General features: G+C 36.9%; 1 protein-coding gene and 1 non-coding gene across 2 annotated transcripts; one reads left to right on the forward strand and one right to left on the reverse strand.

Moving 5' to 3' along the window:
• The first annotated feature begins 115 nt into the window (after positions 1 to 115).
• Tmf (TATA element modulatory factor) lies at positions 116 to 12285 on the forward strand. Its single transcript, XM_076122866.1, has 10 exons — positions 116 to 2565; positions 3328 to 3545; positions 4142 to 4283; positions 7088 to 7307; positions 7582 to 7797; positions 8163 to 8355; positions 8659 to 8803; positions 9617 to 9697; positions 10005 to 10187; positions 10549 to 12285. The coding sequence occupies exons 1-10, from the start codon at positions 652 to 654 to the stop codon at positions 10696 to 10698; spliced, it is 3462 nt and encodes a 1153-aa protein (XP_075978981.1). The 5' UTR covers positions 116 to 651; the 3' UTR covers positions 10699 to 12285.
• TRNAI-UAU (transfer RNA isoleucine (anticodon UAU)) lies at positions 146 to 239 on the reverse strand. The gene is made up of 2 exons: positions 202 to 239; positions 146 to 181 (listed from the first exon to the last, which is right to left on the reverse strand). It is a non-coding gene; the product is annotated as a tRNA-Ile (tRNA).
• Positions 12286 to 13668: the final 1383 nt, after the last annotated feature.

The raw sequence follows: 13668 nt of genomic DNA on the forward strand, positions 1-13668 counted from the left end.
GAGTCTGTTGATCAGTAAGGTCCTTCCAAGCAAAATAAAACACTTTAAAATAAATAAGGCCTCTTATTTTGAAGTATTTACACCTTTGAAGTCAAAATCCATGGTGCAGAAAATCTAATAACACTATAAGTTTCAGCAAAAAATATGCTCCAGGTGAGGCTCGAACTCACAACCCCGGCATTCCTCACACGTTCACTGTCTTATAAGTACCGTGCGCTAACCAATTGCGCCACTGGAGCTATGACAGCGAGGGCAAAATTACACATCCCTACCTCCGGCCAAACTATAGTCAAATGACACTCTTTTTTCCTGTTAATCAAACGTCAAATCAGTCGTTCATATACTTTCCGTGGCACTTGTACGATCTAAAAATTATTGTAAAATTCTTTCCTGATTAAAACATCCTCAACGTTTGTGTTTAAAGTGTGTATAAATTCATTGTAGTAGGTATACGTTTTGACAATTGCAAAATTTCAACGAAAATACATAAACAAAATGGAAACGTCATCTGGTTTGTTGTGATTAGCTGAAGTGTATTTCCATTTAGAATTCTCATAACAATTACGTTTTACAAAATATAAGAGTAATATTATATTACTCAGTGCTTCGACAAAGTGTGACGTGTTGTGTTGTGTCTAATGCAGAGACAAAATGAATTGGTTCGACACGTCAGGGCTCACGAGCCTCGCTAAAACAGCTCTGAAGGAGGCGCAGAAAACCATCGATAAGGCACTCGACATACAAGACGAGAGCGGGGAGGAGCCCGAGGAAGATTCACCACAGCCAACAAGCGCAAAGTCGTCTCCAGGTCACAGCAACACACCACAAAAAGACAATGCAGATTTCTTTGCCTCTTGGGGCCTAACTATGAGTGCTGAAAGCCCCCAGGATGACCCAATTAAAGAGCAACCTGTGGTCACCGAAAGCCCCTCCAAATCTACGTCACAGAGCCTGTGGGGATCTTTTGCGGGCTCCTTCTTTGAGCAACCGAAAAAGGAGGATGGAACTATTATTAGACCACCAAAAGCTAAGTCTATGAACGTCATTTCTGACACTAAATATGATAGTCAGGATGATCTTTTCTCCAAAAGTCAGCTGATTATGTCAGACAGTGAGGCCCTAGATAATAAAACTACAAAATCTTTGAAGGATGAAATCCCAAAGGTAGATGAGAGGCGTGACTCAGCTAGGTCTAACAGATTATCTCTTGTTTCTAGTAGAAATAGTTCAGACTCTGTCGAGGTGCTATCACAAAGTTTAAAAACAACCCCTGACTCTGAGGCATCGGTTCACTCAATATCTAATAGCAGTAGCACTGGCCAAAAACATAATTCAGAATCTGTAGAAATACTTCCGGACAGTTTAGTGAGTCCCAGCTCTATTGAGTGCCTTGGCTTTGACAGTTATTCTAGTGATAAAAATAGTAGCTCATCCTCAATGTGTCTGTCTCCTGAAGATATCAGTGATAAGAAACTGACTCCTGTAGGTGAGAGGACAGAGAGAGCAGAGACTGCAGACAGTGTTAGTTTAGTTGCTGATGATGATGAGGACACTATGTCATATAACTCTATATCAGAATGTACAGCCCCCACAGTGCTGGACACTGATGACAAGTCTGTAAGCCCCTTCCCAAAGCTAGTCAAAACAGATTCTAATAGAAAACCCATAGAGAATAAAGAATTAATACATTTGGAACAGACAATATTGCCACAGAGAATGCAAATTAGTGAGAACTCATCAAATGATGGTTCTTGGTCAGACAGGACGCTTAATGCTGATAATGATAGTGTCATTCTAGAAGGCACTACTGAGGAACAGAAGAAAGAACAAGAGGACATCTTCATAGATAAGTTGAGTGATTCCTCATCATTCTACAATGTGACAGTAAGTAATGAAATGTTGAGGTCAGAGAGCTCTGCATTTGTTAGCATTGAGAAACAACAGTGTAATGAGTCAAGTAGTGGGTCATCACAGAAGGAAGGCAGTGTCAAAGAGAGAACATCACCCATAAGCTCTGACAGTAAGAGTGATTTAGTCAAAATTGGTTCAGACCGAACTTCAGGGCATACATCTGGAGATGAACTAGAGACAACTACATCATCAGATATAGAGATAATCCCCAGTCCTAATGGTGATGGTCATACTTTTAGAAATAGTCCTGCTAAATATGCATTTAATAAAACTAAATTTGATGGCACTACATCACCAAATTTGGTAGATTTAGTGTTAGGAAAGACCTTAGCTACAAAGATTCGTGGTCATAATAGAGAATTATCTGAAGCTTCAATACAGAGTAATACAAGTGATGAGAGTCAAGGGTCTGAGAATGAGAGGTTGATGCGGAGACTGTGTGAGATGGCTGAGATATTGGAGGCTAGGGAGAACAGGCTGATGGAAGTGAGTAGAAGTAATGCTGAACTAGCTGAGAGTAACACTGAACTGAAGAGTCAGGTGGAGTCCTTGATGGCCAAGCATGAAGGAGGGGATATTAATACTATCACTGAAGATTATACTCAAAGAATGTCTGCTCTTGAGAAAAAGTTCCAACAAGCTATCAGAGAAAAGGTGAGTCTTCATTTTTTATTTGTAATTGTTCAATTTTATTATCAAGGATTTCCTTATGTATATGAGGATAAGATCATATTGCTCAGAGCAATACTTGTGCAATACAATTTATAATGAAAAAATAATATAATTTATTGTTTTTTTCACTCATTACTGTCCCACTGCAGGGCAAGGGTCTCCTCCCAAACTAGGGGGAGGGGTTAGGCCTCGAGTCCACCACGTTGGCTAAGTGCGAGTTGGGATCTTCTACAAATTCTATCAATATTTGAAGCTACTCTTACTCTAGCTAGTAATAATGGGGGTGTTTGTTTGTTTCAACAACTTGAGTTGATAAACAAACAAATCTCTTAAATTCTCACATACTTGGGTATCAAGTCTGTGTTGTGCAGATATACATACTACTTACTACCCATTTATATAAAAAAAAATAGATTGTTACATACAGAGTGCAAAAAACAACTAGTAAAGTGAAAACAAACTGGGTTTTTGGTTCTAAAAGTATTTCAATTAAATTATTTACTAGTGTTTACTAAGACAGTATTGATTACTTATAAAGCTGAGTAGTCTGATCTTGACAGTCAAGGTTTTGGCCTTCACTGGACATGCAATTAAGAGACTGTGAAATCGAATCCTTTGCATTCCAAATCTAGCTAAATACACTCATCGCAAAAGCCTTCATGCTTAGCTGGAGTGATAAACAATGACTTAGATACAATACTTCTAACCTTAAAAATACAACTCTAAAGTCTTAACACTCCTCAGGACCAACTACGAAAGCAGCTCGACACTATAAAGACGGAGACAACGACGCGCAAGAACTCGTCAGAGCTGGAGAACAGTTTGAAAGAAAAGGACGACATCATCTCCCAGCTGCAAGAGGAAGGAGAGAAGCTAGCTAGACAGCAGTTACAGCACTCTAATATTATTAAGAAGTTGAGAGCGAAAGAAAAGGATAATGAACAGGTTATCAAAGGCTTAAGGTCAGTTATGTTTTACATTTTTTTACGTTTTAATTAGGTGATTTACCCCCGGTTTCTGAGGTACATTTAGCGGTAGTTTATCTATTCAATAGCGTGTAAACTCATATAAAAAACCGCTCTAAATAAAATGCTTAGAGATGTATGTATGTTTTGAAAGGAAAATTGACGAAATTAATCTTTCCGCCTTGCTATTACGAATATCTCTTGCAATGGTTTTCAAGGGATAGTATAGTAGGAGGTAAAGTCCTTTGAACTACGAAACTGATTCTCAATGATGTATTTTTTAATGGCTATTGTGGCAGACAAGATTATGGCTACGCTATCATGATTATGGCTACGATACATGGAATTATATGTTTGTATATCAAACACGAAACTTTGAGTTTTTCTTCGAACCATTGTCATTTGACCCTAAAGTATTATATTGTACAGTTTGATATCCTTTTTTCTTGATTCTTTAAACTGATTATTATTTTTATAGATAGAATTATATTTTCTGGAACTTATTTATCAAGAAAGCAATGTTGTGGAAACCAATAGAATAAACTTTAAGTCTTCTACTATTCTAATCAAATTAAAATTGATTCCTTTTCCAGAGATAAAGTAGCAGAACAGACCACAGAATTGGACAGGTTAAAGAGATCCATAGCAGCTAAAGAAGAGTTAGAAGTTAGCCAGATCGAAGCCGTGTACAGACTAACTACAGCCAATAAGAAAATGGAGACCGAACTTATGGAGGTGAGTTGAAACTGATAACATTTATACACTGACCCGAGGAATAAATTACATCTTTACATATTTATTAGGTAATTTGGTAATTTCTAACAATTTTCTTCACGTACCACGCTTTGAAAATCTGACAGCCTAACACCAGACCGATGTTATGTCGCGTATTGTTTTAAAAATTCTGAAGTAAGTAGTAGGTAGTGACCTTCCGGCACAGAATCAAGGCGCAAAAGTCGTTATTAATGCTCCAAAGTATTATACTTTGCCTTTAGATTTGACTATGGAATTAAATTATGTATTGACTTAATGCAGCACAGTTACAGTTAATGAACACGAGTCTAAAAATATCTCTTTCCAATTATAACTCGGCCTCTTTTGGAATTCTCGTATAATAAGAATGCAATTTAATTAAAAAGTTTAAATTATTGAACTCATTTTAGTTTTCAATGGTAAAATTCCGAGGATATTTGTATCATTTCCTGCACTGCAAGTATTTTTACTGTTGTGATTGTTATTATAATTAGATTATATCTACAATCAGCGCGGCTGATTCACATGTTCGAACTGTTCATTGACGACGGAGTAGATAACGAGCGATAATATTATATTAAAATCATTTGTGTATCATAACAAAGACTTTATGTAGTACTAGCTGACCCGCGCAACTTCGTTTGCGTGTATCCCGCTACTTCGACAAATACAGTCAACGCACCAACACATATTGGATACTAATTTTCAATTCACAATAACTTCTCTTTCCCTTAACCGCGCTTAAAATATTATAATGTTTTTTGGTTTCTGTGACTCTTCTTTGATCGTCCCCCCTATCAGTTTTTGGAAAAAATATTTAAGTACCTAATGTACAGATTTTTTTTTGTCTTATATGTATAGATCAAAGTCGTAGTACCTACTTTTTAATATTATTTATTTTTTATGTACCGTTTTTTTATATTTTTTGTTTTTTTTTTATTGACTTACCTACTTTTGTTATATACATCTAACTATTATTTTCTTGTTTACTTTTTAAATTATTTACATTCTACATTTTATTACTTTTACTTATTTTTTATTTACATTAATTTTTAGAAGATTAACTTTGTCTACATTTTTTGAAATATAATATAAGGTATACACACATTTTCATTTTAACGATGAGAAAGGTTTCCCATATATTTAAAATTAAAGACTATCTACAATTAAAAACTACCTGTAGGTAGATATACATGTTATTTTTTTTTATTTTCCTTTTATTTTTTATTTTTTTTTCTTTACCTTTTTTATGTATTAGATTGTACTTTATTTATGTAGGTACACTATCTATTTTAATTTTTGATTTAGTACTTTTTGTATCTTTTATATTCCATTTATAGGGACGCTGCCCCCGCCCGCCGCCGCGGCCGGCCCGTACCGTGCCGCAATACTAATATCGTGATATCTCCTAAACTATATGTCTAAATAACACACTGTAAACTGCAAAAATAATCTAAATTAAATGCTCGTGATGATGAACTTACTTATTTTGATAAGGATATATGTATTATTGGTTATATCACCAGTTAAACATCACCCAACGAATTAAATGTTTTTTTAATACAGAAAAGTAGTTTTTGTGACTTAAATAAAAAAGCTGGATATATGTCATCGCGGACTTTTTTGTAGAACTAATAAAGACCAATGTTTTTGCTATACATTGTTCTTACTTGTATCCAACGGTATAAGCGGCGCACGCACAAATGCAATCTTCAATTAGATTTTTTTTCTGACTTCTTGGACATAAATCGCTATAACTCAGCTAATATAGTTTCAATGTATTTCAATTATATATAAAAACCTGTCGGAGAAAATACTCTTTCTATTAGTGAAAACCGCATCAAAATCCGTTGCGTAGTTTTAAAGTTTTATGCATACGAAGGGACTACAGACAAAATGGGCGACTTTGTTTTATACTATGTAGTGATTAAGCTTCACATTAAATGTAGGTCATTGATTCTGATCACTGATTACGATCTAGGTTCAATGTGTATAGGCTAATGTTTATATGTATCGACATCCTGTGTAACAGACACGTAACAAAATCAGACAAACAGTCATGTTTAAACGGAGTTGTCTGCATTGAACATGGATGTTCATGAAAATATGTAAATAATGAGATGAAAATTGTATGTTGCATGAGTTTAGGTATTTGTAGATGAGAACGGTTTATGATTTCGCTTATCGCAGCGCGCTTATCAGTTACCTAATGTAATGTTTTACCACCCGGAAACGAGAGGATTTTGATTGCGAAATTTTATTAATTTTGCTATTTATTTTAAGAAGAAACACATTTTGTAAATATACCTGATCTATTCGATGATGATTAGTTTGTAATTTGTAACATAATAAGAGGAAAAAGAAAATATACATGACTTACGTAAAATGTACCTTATCGTTCAAGTGCCACTTATTTTCTACGTTGTTGATATTACAATAAGCATTTAAATCCATAATATCTTTGTAAATAACAAAAATATTTCGGGCAGCAACAGCATTGCTGATAACATTTGGAAAACGATAATGACTGAATATTCTTGCTCTTTTATTGACATTTTGTCATCACTCTTTCATTTCTGTCTCTCCCACTCTCTCGATGCCAATTTGCCCATTACTATAGAGTCAATTACTCTTCGATCATGTCTCTACTTCAGCACCGATTAACAGTATCAGCATACCTTGACTTGGTTACCATACTTGGCTTCAAGTGTTTTCACAACACAAGATTTCCAATTTCAATAATATCACGGCGCCAAAAAAAATCTTATATCATTCTATATTCCCAGACTAAAAGTCAGTTAGACGACACAACCCACAAGCTGGAAGGTGCCCGCACGTCCCTGGACAGTGCTCGTCGCGAGCTGAGCGAGCTGCAGCGCGCGCACGCCGAGGTGTCGCGCCGCGCCGCGCACCACGACCTCGCGCACGATGAGAAACAACGAGCTGCTGCTGAGCTGGACCGACTGAGGGCTGAACTTACGCAGCTGAGACGTGATACACTCAACGGTACGATGTCTTTTTGAAGCTCAGATTTTGGTGATACTTGTTACTTGGAAAAAATGTTTTTAAAGGACCACGATTGAAAAGAACGGTCAGATTTTCTGTGTACTGCAGTCAATTTCAAAGAATCAATCATTTCAAATAACACTGTTTATAAAACCTGATTGTATGATAAGTATGTTTTTGTACTGCCATTCTCTATCTCGCCTGGATTCGACATTTCTTTGTCAACACGTGTCTTAATTCACTACAATAATGACCAATTCTCAATATTTAACAGAGGAAAAGAAATGGGTGAACCGAGAAGAAGTACTTCGTCGTGAGCTCCGCGAGGCTCGTGACGCTCTGTCAGCGCTTGAAGCAGCCGAGCCCAGTGCGGTGGGCGGCGACGGCGGCGCGGGCGGCGTGCTGGCGCAGTTGGCGCAGCTGCAGAGCGCGGCGCTGCAGCGGGAACATGCACACGCGCACACCACCCGACAACTACAGATGCAGATCGGTATGTATGCTGCTACCCCCTATACCGCTTTTACGGTAAAATTGTGACTACATTATCGGAGATTTAAACGGGGAAATGTATTACTAAAAACCTGGAGTTGCGCAGAGTTGCTGCTGCACGAAGACTTCGACTAGCGTGCTGACTGTTACCCCTCTCTTGGAAACTTCTATTTAAATAATCTGCATCGCACGTGGGACTTATTCTATCACTATCTACACACTATTTGTTACTCTACATACATACATAAAATCACGCTTTTCCCCCATAGGGGTAAACAAAGATCAAACAAATCATTGTATCATTTAATCTACCTACGCCTTCTAATTTAAAACTTCATAAAAACTTACCTTTTCTTCGTTCTCCAGCGGAACTAGAACGTTCCCTAGCCAGCGCAATGGAACGTGAGCGTATATCCCGCGAGGAATGTTGTACTCTGCAGAGCAGACTGGGCGAAGTGGACGCCGCGCTGCAGAATGTCCGCGACGAACTCACCGCACTGTCGCACAGGGAACAGGAGCATTTGAAAAATATCGAGAGGCTGGAAGGAGAACTCACCAGGTAAATTATGCTGGAATATTTTATAATCAATGGCTGATTTAAAACATATTTAGTTCCTTTCTCACAAATAATCGTGTATGGACGTTACGCAGCGCTTAATAAGAAATACGTTACTAAGTGACCGCATTTCGTTACATTAAAAATGATATTTAAAAATGAACCACCAGATATCACAAGCTGAGGAAGGCTTAGTAGAAATTGAAATATATTTTTCATTGAGTACTCGATTTTCATATCGATAGCAGTGTGTGAACACTCCATTAGGAATATCGCGTAAATAATTGTTATTTAAATGTTTTGCAGTAAAAACGCTGAAATAACCCGACTACAAGCTGAACACACGACCCGATTAGCTGAAGTACAGCAGAAACTCACCCAACTAGAAGAACAACTCGCTACCGAGCGAAGCGCGCTAGACACTGAGAAGAAACGAAATGCTATATTACAGGTAAAACATTAATTAATAAAAATAAATTTTGTCCATGAATATTTCCAACAGCAGGGCAACGGTCTCTTCCCAAAATGAGAGGTATATTCCCGGTGTCCACCCCCTGCTTGTCCACCCCGGGTGGACATAGACACAAATCTTTTAAAAAGTTCTCGGTGTCCACCCCTGGGGGACAGTGAGAATTAATTTTAAATTATTCCCGCTGGCCACCCCGGGTGGCCAATCACTTCAATATTGATCAATGACTTCAATATTGATTTATTTCTAGAAAGGATGAGGATGTAAAGATTTTTCTGTGACTTTGATTAATACCTATTGTGATAATTATTTGTGTAGATTGCAAAAGTAAAAGATGTTGATAATATGATTAAACTATATACCTACTTAATTAATTTTGTTATAATTATTTACACCCAATTCCAGCAAGCGTGGACATTGAGAATGTTTATTTAAGCAGTGGCTTTGTCCACCGGCGGTGAACATCGAAAGTAGTAATATGAAACTCGTGTCTTTGTCCACCCGGGGTGGCCAGCGGGAATAATTTAAAATTAATTCTCACTGTCCCCCAGGGGTGGACACCGAGAACTTTTTAAAAGATTTGTGTCTCTGTCCACCCGGGGTGGACAAGCAGGGGGTGGACACCGGGAATATACCAAATGAGAGAGGGGTTAGCCCTTGAGTTCACCACGCTGGCCAAGTGCGGGTTGCAATATTATATAGTGAAATCAAATTCTAATTAAAGTTTGAATTGTCAATACCGTTTAATATCAAGTGCATATTTCGTATGTAAAATGTGCTAATGTTGTGTTTCAGGAGCAAGTATCGACTCGTGGTGATATGTCGCCACCACATTCCATCGCATCGGATTCGTTATCAGCATCACTGTGGCAATCGGTAAGTCATTTTATATGTTTTATGTACGCATGTATACGTTCGTGTACGTATGCGTATACGTGCATTTACGTACGCCGGCAAAGAGTGGTTCTATAACGCGAATCGATTTGATTTGGCTTTTTTTTCTTGTATGGTTCCGAGTTAAGGATACTTACAAAAACGTCTATTCTAGTTTATTTAAGTAAAATGTGTAGCGAAGTGGTTTGCTATCGCGGGTAGTAGCGGGTAAGTCTTATATCTAAACTCTAAACAGACACACATTACACAGCCATTGGAATTCCACCCTCAATAAACAAATCTTTCGCAGGAGGAAGGTCGCGGCAGTCCCACGGCATCGTCAGCGATGTGCGTGGAGGAGACCCTCGCGCAGCTGACCAGGAGGGACGGAGAGCTGCGAGCGCTGGCGGCGCGCTGCGAGCTGCTGCTGGCGGAGAGAGACTCGCTCACCAGGCACCTCGCCAAGATGCAGGCCGCGCTCGACGACCAGCAGGTAAAGTCTATACCTACGTAACCGCGCGTCATCACGTAGTTACGTCTAGTTACGTTACCGCATCTTCAATATGATATGTATATCGCTGATATCGCGCACCCGTCCCTAGTTGACCCAAAAATGTAGGCGTCTTCTCTAAATAAAGGAGAGGTGAGAACTACGACTACTCCCAAATCTACCACGGTGACCGAATGCAGAGTCGAGATATACCATGTTAACGACCATTAACCACTTCGACCGCTTGTGTAAAAAAACATATCTGCACATATCAGAAAATAATTATCACCTTATAGTATTTGCATAAACGCATTGAACTTTTCCTAAGCCAACTTTATAAACATAATATCACATTACTCCACAGAGCGTACAAGAGCAATACGACGCCCTCCTCCAGATGTACGGCGAGAAGGAAGAGCAGATGGCGGAACTGCGCCTGGACCTGCAGGACGTGACGTCACTGTACAAGGCGCAGCTGGACGAGCTCATAGCGCTGAAGCAGGCCAAGCGATAGCGCCGACTCTGTCCCTCCGTCTCCATGCACTACTGTCCCACCACACGACCACGCGTGACATACACGCCACATACCTTATAGCGACGGTACAAAAGGGCATGAAGTTTTGTTGGATATAAACACGATTAATGTTGATAAGTAACTGTTTTGTAAACGACAGTTAACAGGGACGTCTTTAGCCCGTTGCACTGAACGATTGGTAAACGATTAGTAAATTTTGCCATCTGGCATACTATAAGAGCTGAAAGATACGTTTTGAATTTATGACCTAATGTTTGAGCTTAACTTTCTAAACCTCTTATGGACAGCAACTATAAGCTTTTACGTTCTTCATACAATGTCTTAAAGCTATTATCTACCTAGATCCTGCAATAAGTTGCTTAACTTATTGACCGTTTACCAATAACTGCATCTGGCTGTGAATGCATTGAATCACTACTTGAAGAAAACTCCAACAAGATTTCCAATACAACCGAGTTAAAACAATATGTCGTGTTCTCCTTCCAACTACAACGATGTTATTTGCTGAAAGCAAAGTGTGTGTGTGTAAACAGTAAGTGATATAGTGACGGGTGATTCTGACTGTGTCTTCTATACATAAATGTATCAACACAAATTATTATGTGAAATTTCAAAACATCACAATTACGTATCGTCGTACGACGCTCGCTCTAATTTATTCAACTACCCTCATTATGAAATATTGTTTATCGTTTAATTTGAGACTAAAATTTAATTACTATAGTTCTTTTGATATCAGTCTTGAGTTTAATAGTAAACAATGTTTGCTAATAAGGTGAATTTCCTTAAAAACTTCCAGCTATACTGAAAAATGTATAATAGACTGAAAGTGAGCATTAAACTGCATTAGAAATTATTAAGTCCTGATATTCTATTAAATAAATAGATAGCGAACTGACAAAAATAAATGAGAAAATCCTTAAAAACAGATATATTGTCTGCCGACAGTTTAACCTTAGAACTTCAAATTATTATAATGTTAACAAGATTTCTGATTCTAATGGCAAATTGTACCAGTTTTCTCCACTGTGAGACGACTTTCCATCGTTAGTTAACTTTATTTAGAGGACTAATTATTTTTTTATAGATTCTCCGTTCGTTGAGTATTATCTGTCAAAACGTTATCATTATTCCTTGAATAAAGTTATCTACTAAATGAAAAATCATCAGTAAACACTGTGTTTTCTAGATTAACCTGTCGGTAGATTTTTAGCACATAGCGCAGTGGCTCTAAAGCTAACTAGATAGTTATAAAATGAAATATATTATTATTACGGCGCTATTTTAAAATTAGCAGTGTATAGTTTTTTTCTTATAAATACGTCTATAATTTTTGCCTTCGATTTGCGAATACAATTTGCCAAACTATCGTTCCTTTGTATTTCAATCTCGTCATATAATGGTCACTTAATTATTAAATATATTGTATAATTATCTGATTTTATTGCACATAGAAATTTGTTAGTAGTGTACAGATAGTTTGTAATTGTGACACTGGAAGGATATAGTTAGGGAAGACAAACAGTAATTAAGAGAAATTTATTGTATGTTAAAATATTTAATTAATAAATACATTACCAGTCTCTTAGAGCAATTGGCTGACAAGCAAACAGCTTTAAATAGTAGTTATGTATTAATACTTGACACGAGTTTTATTTGTTATGCCAAATTGAGGACTGCTGTTCAACATTTTAGCAGAGAGGGAAACGCCGCGCATTACATCAATCGTATTATATGGCCAAAACGACAAGAAACAAACCGGTATATTATACTAAAATGTACTTTATAATACAAAAGAAAATTAAATCGTGTAAGCTTTAGTCAAGTGTAGTGTTTTATTTAGATATTTTAACTGAAGTTATAGTAAATGTTTGTCTTCTATCGAGGTTGAAATTAAGTTTTGTGAAACACTATTTGGTACTTTCGCAAGCTTGGAGGGAGGGCATATGTATACTACACTGGGAAAGGTTCTAGATATGCAGTTTTGTCTTTTCGTTAGTACATTTTAACAGAAATACATCACGCGACGTTCACTTTGCATTGAACGATTATTTTTGTCCTACTATTTCTGGACTTTTTAATTAATTATGATTTGTCGTATTGCCACCTAAGGTCTTGATAGCACTAGAATCAGTTATAGCGAAAGATATTTTCAGTTAAAAGTTATTCGCATATTGTTCACCATTCACGAGTATATTTCGAGACAGAAAATTGCCGTTTGTCGCAGTGTAGTATGTTATGTGGTAAAGAGCTTCTATGTGATATCGTGTTAAGAGTGTTACTGAAGTATTTTATTGATATAATTTATAATAAAAAAGCTATTTTATCTGGGGATCAAGGGTGTGTTGTAGAAATATATCTCTACATGTGAAATACAAATGATAGTTGATTTACTTCCTGACATACTTTTAAGTTTTACAAACAACAAAAAGTTTTGACATGGAATTATTTGACTACTTATTTTTTATTCTGGTTAAAAAAAATATTTTCTTTAAATTATACCATAATTTTTATTTTGCAATATTATTATCTTTTGGCAACTATAGTCTGTATTTGACATGAGAATTAATTTAGTGCTCATCATCCATCTTATGAAACAGATTTAAAATAATTAAGTTCCTTCTCTATTCGCCCCACATGTGATTATTGTTATTGTAAATAAACATTACTGCCAATTACCTTGGTTTTTATTACCTATTCTTCTTTTTCCTTCTATAACCGTGATCACACCGATGAACTAGTCGCAGTTACGTATCTGCCGTTATGTAGAAATGCATTATTTCATGAACTCCTGCAAAGACAATAACCATATCTTACAAAAATAATACACGACAAAGTTTGGATGTTACTTACTGTATCAAAAAAACTACGGAATGGAATTTCAATAAATTTGGCTCACTATTATTAAATAACCTGAAATAACATATATGAGACATTTTACTCGTGACT

Source organism: Anticarsia gemmatalis, chromosome 14, assembly GCF_050436995.1.
Source record: "Anticarsia gemmatalis isolate Benzon Research Colony breed Stoneville strain chromosome 14, ilAntGemm2 primary, whole genome shotgun sequence".
NCBI classification, from domain to species: Eukaryota; Metazoa; Arthropoda; class Insecta; order Lepidoptera; family Erebidae; genus Anticarsia; species Anticarsia gemmatalis.

Bases quoted from the DNA above. Each gene is read 5' to 3' on its own strand.
- Tmf (XM_076122866.1), top strand. From the start codon at position 652: ATGAATTGGTTCGACACGTCAGGGCTCACGAGCCTCGCTAAAACAGCT. The intron at 7,798-8,162 runs GTATGTATGCTG...TTCGTTCTCCAG, and splicing joins ACAACTACAGATGCAGATCG to CGGAACTAGAACGTTCCCTA. The intron at 8,804-9,616 runs GTAAAACATTAA...GTTGTGTTTCAG, and splicing joins AACGAAATGCTATATTACAG to GAGCAAGTATCGACTCGTGG.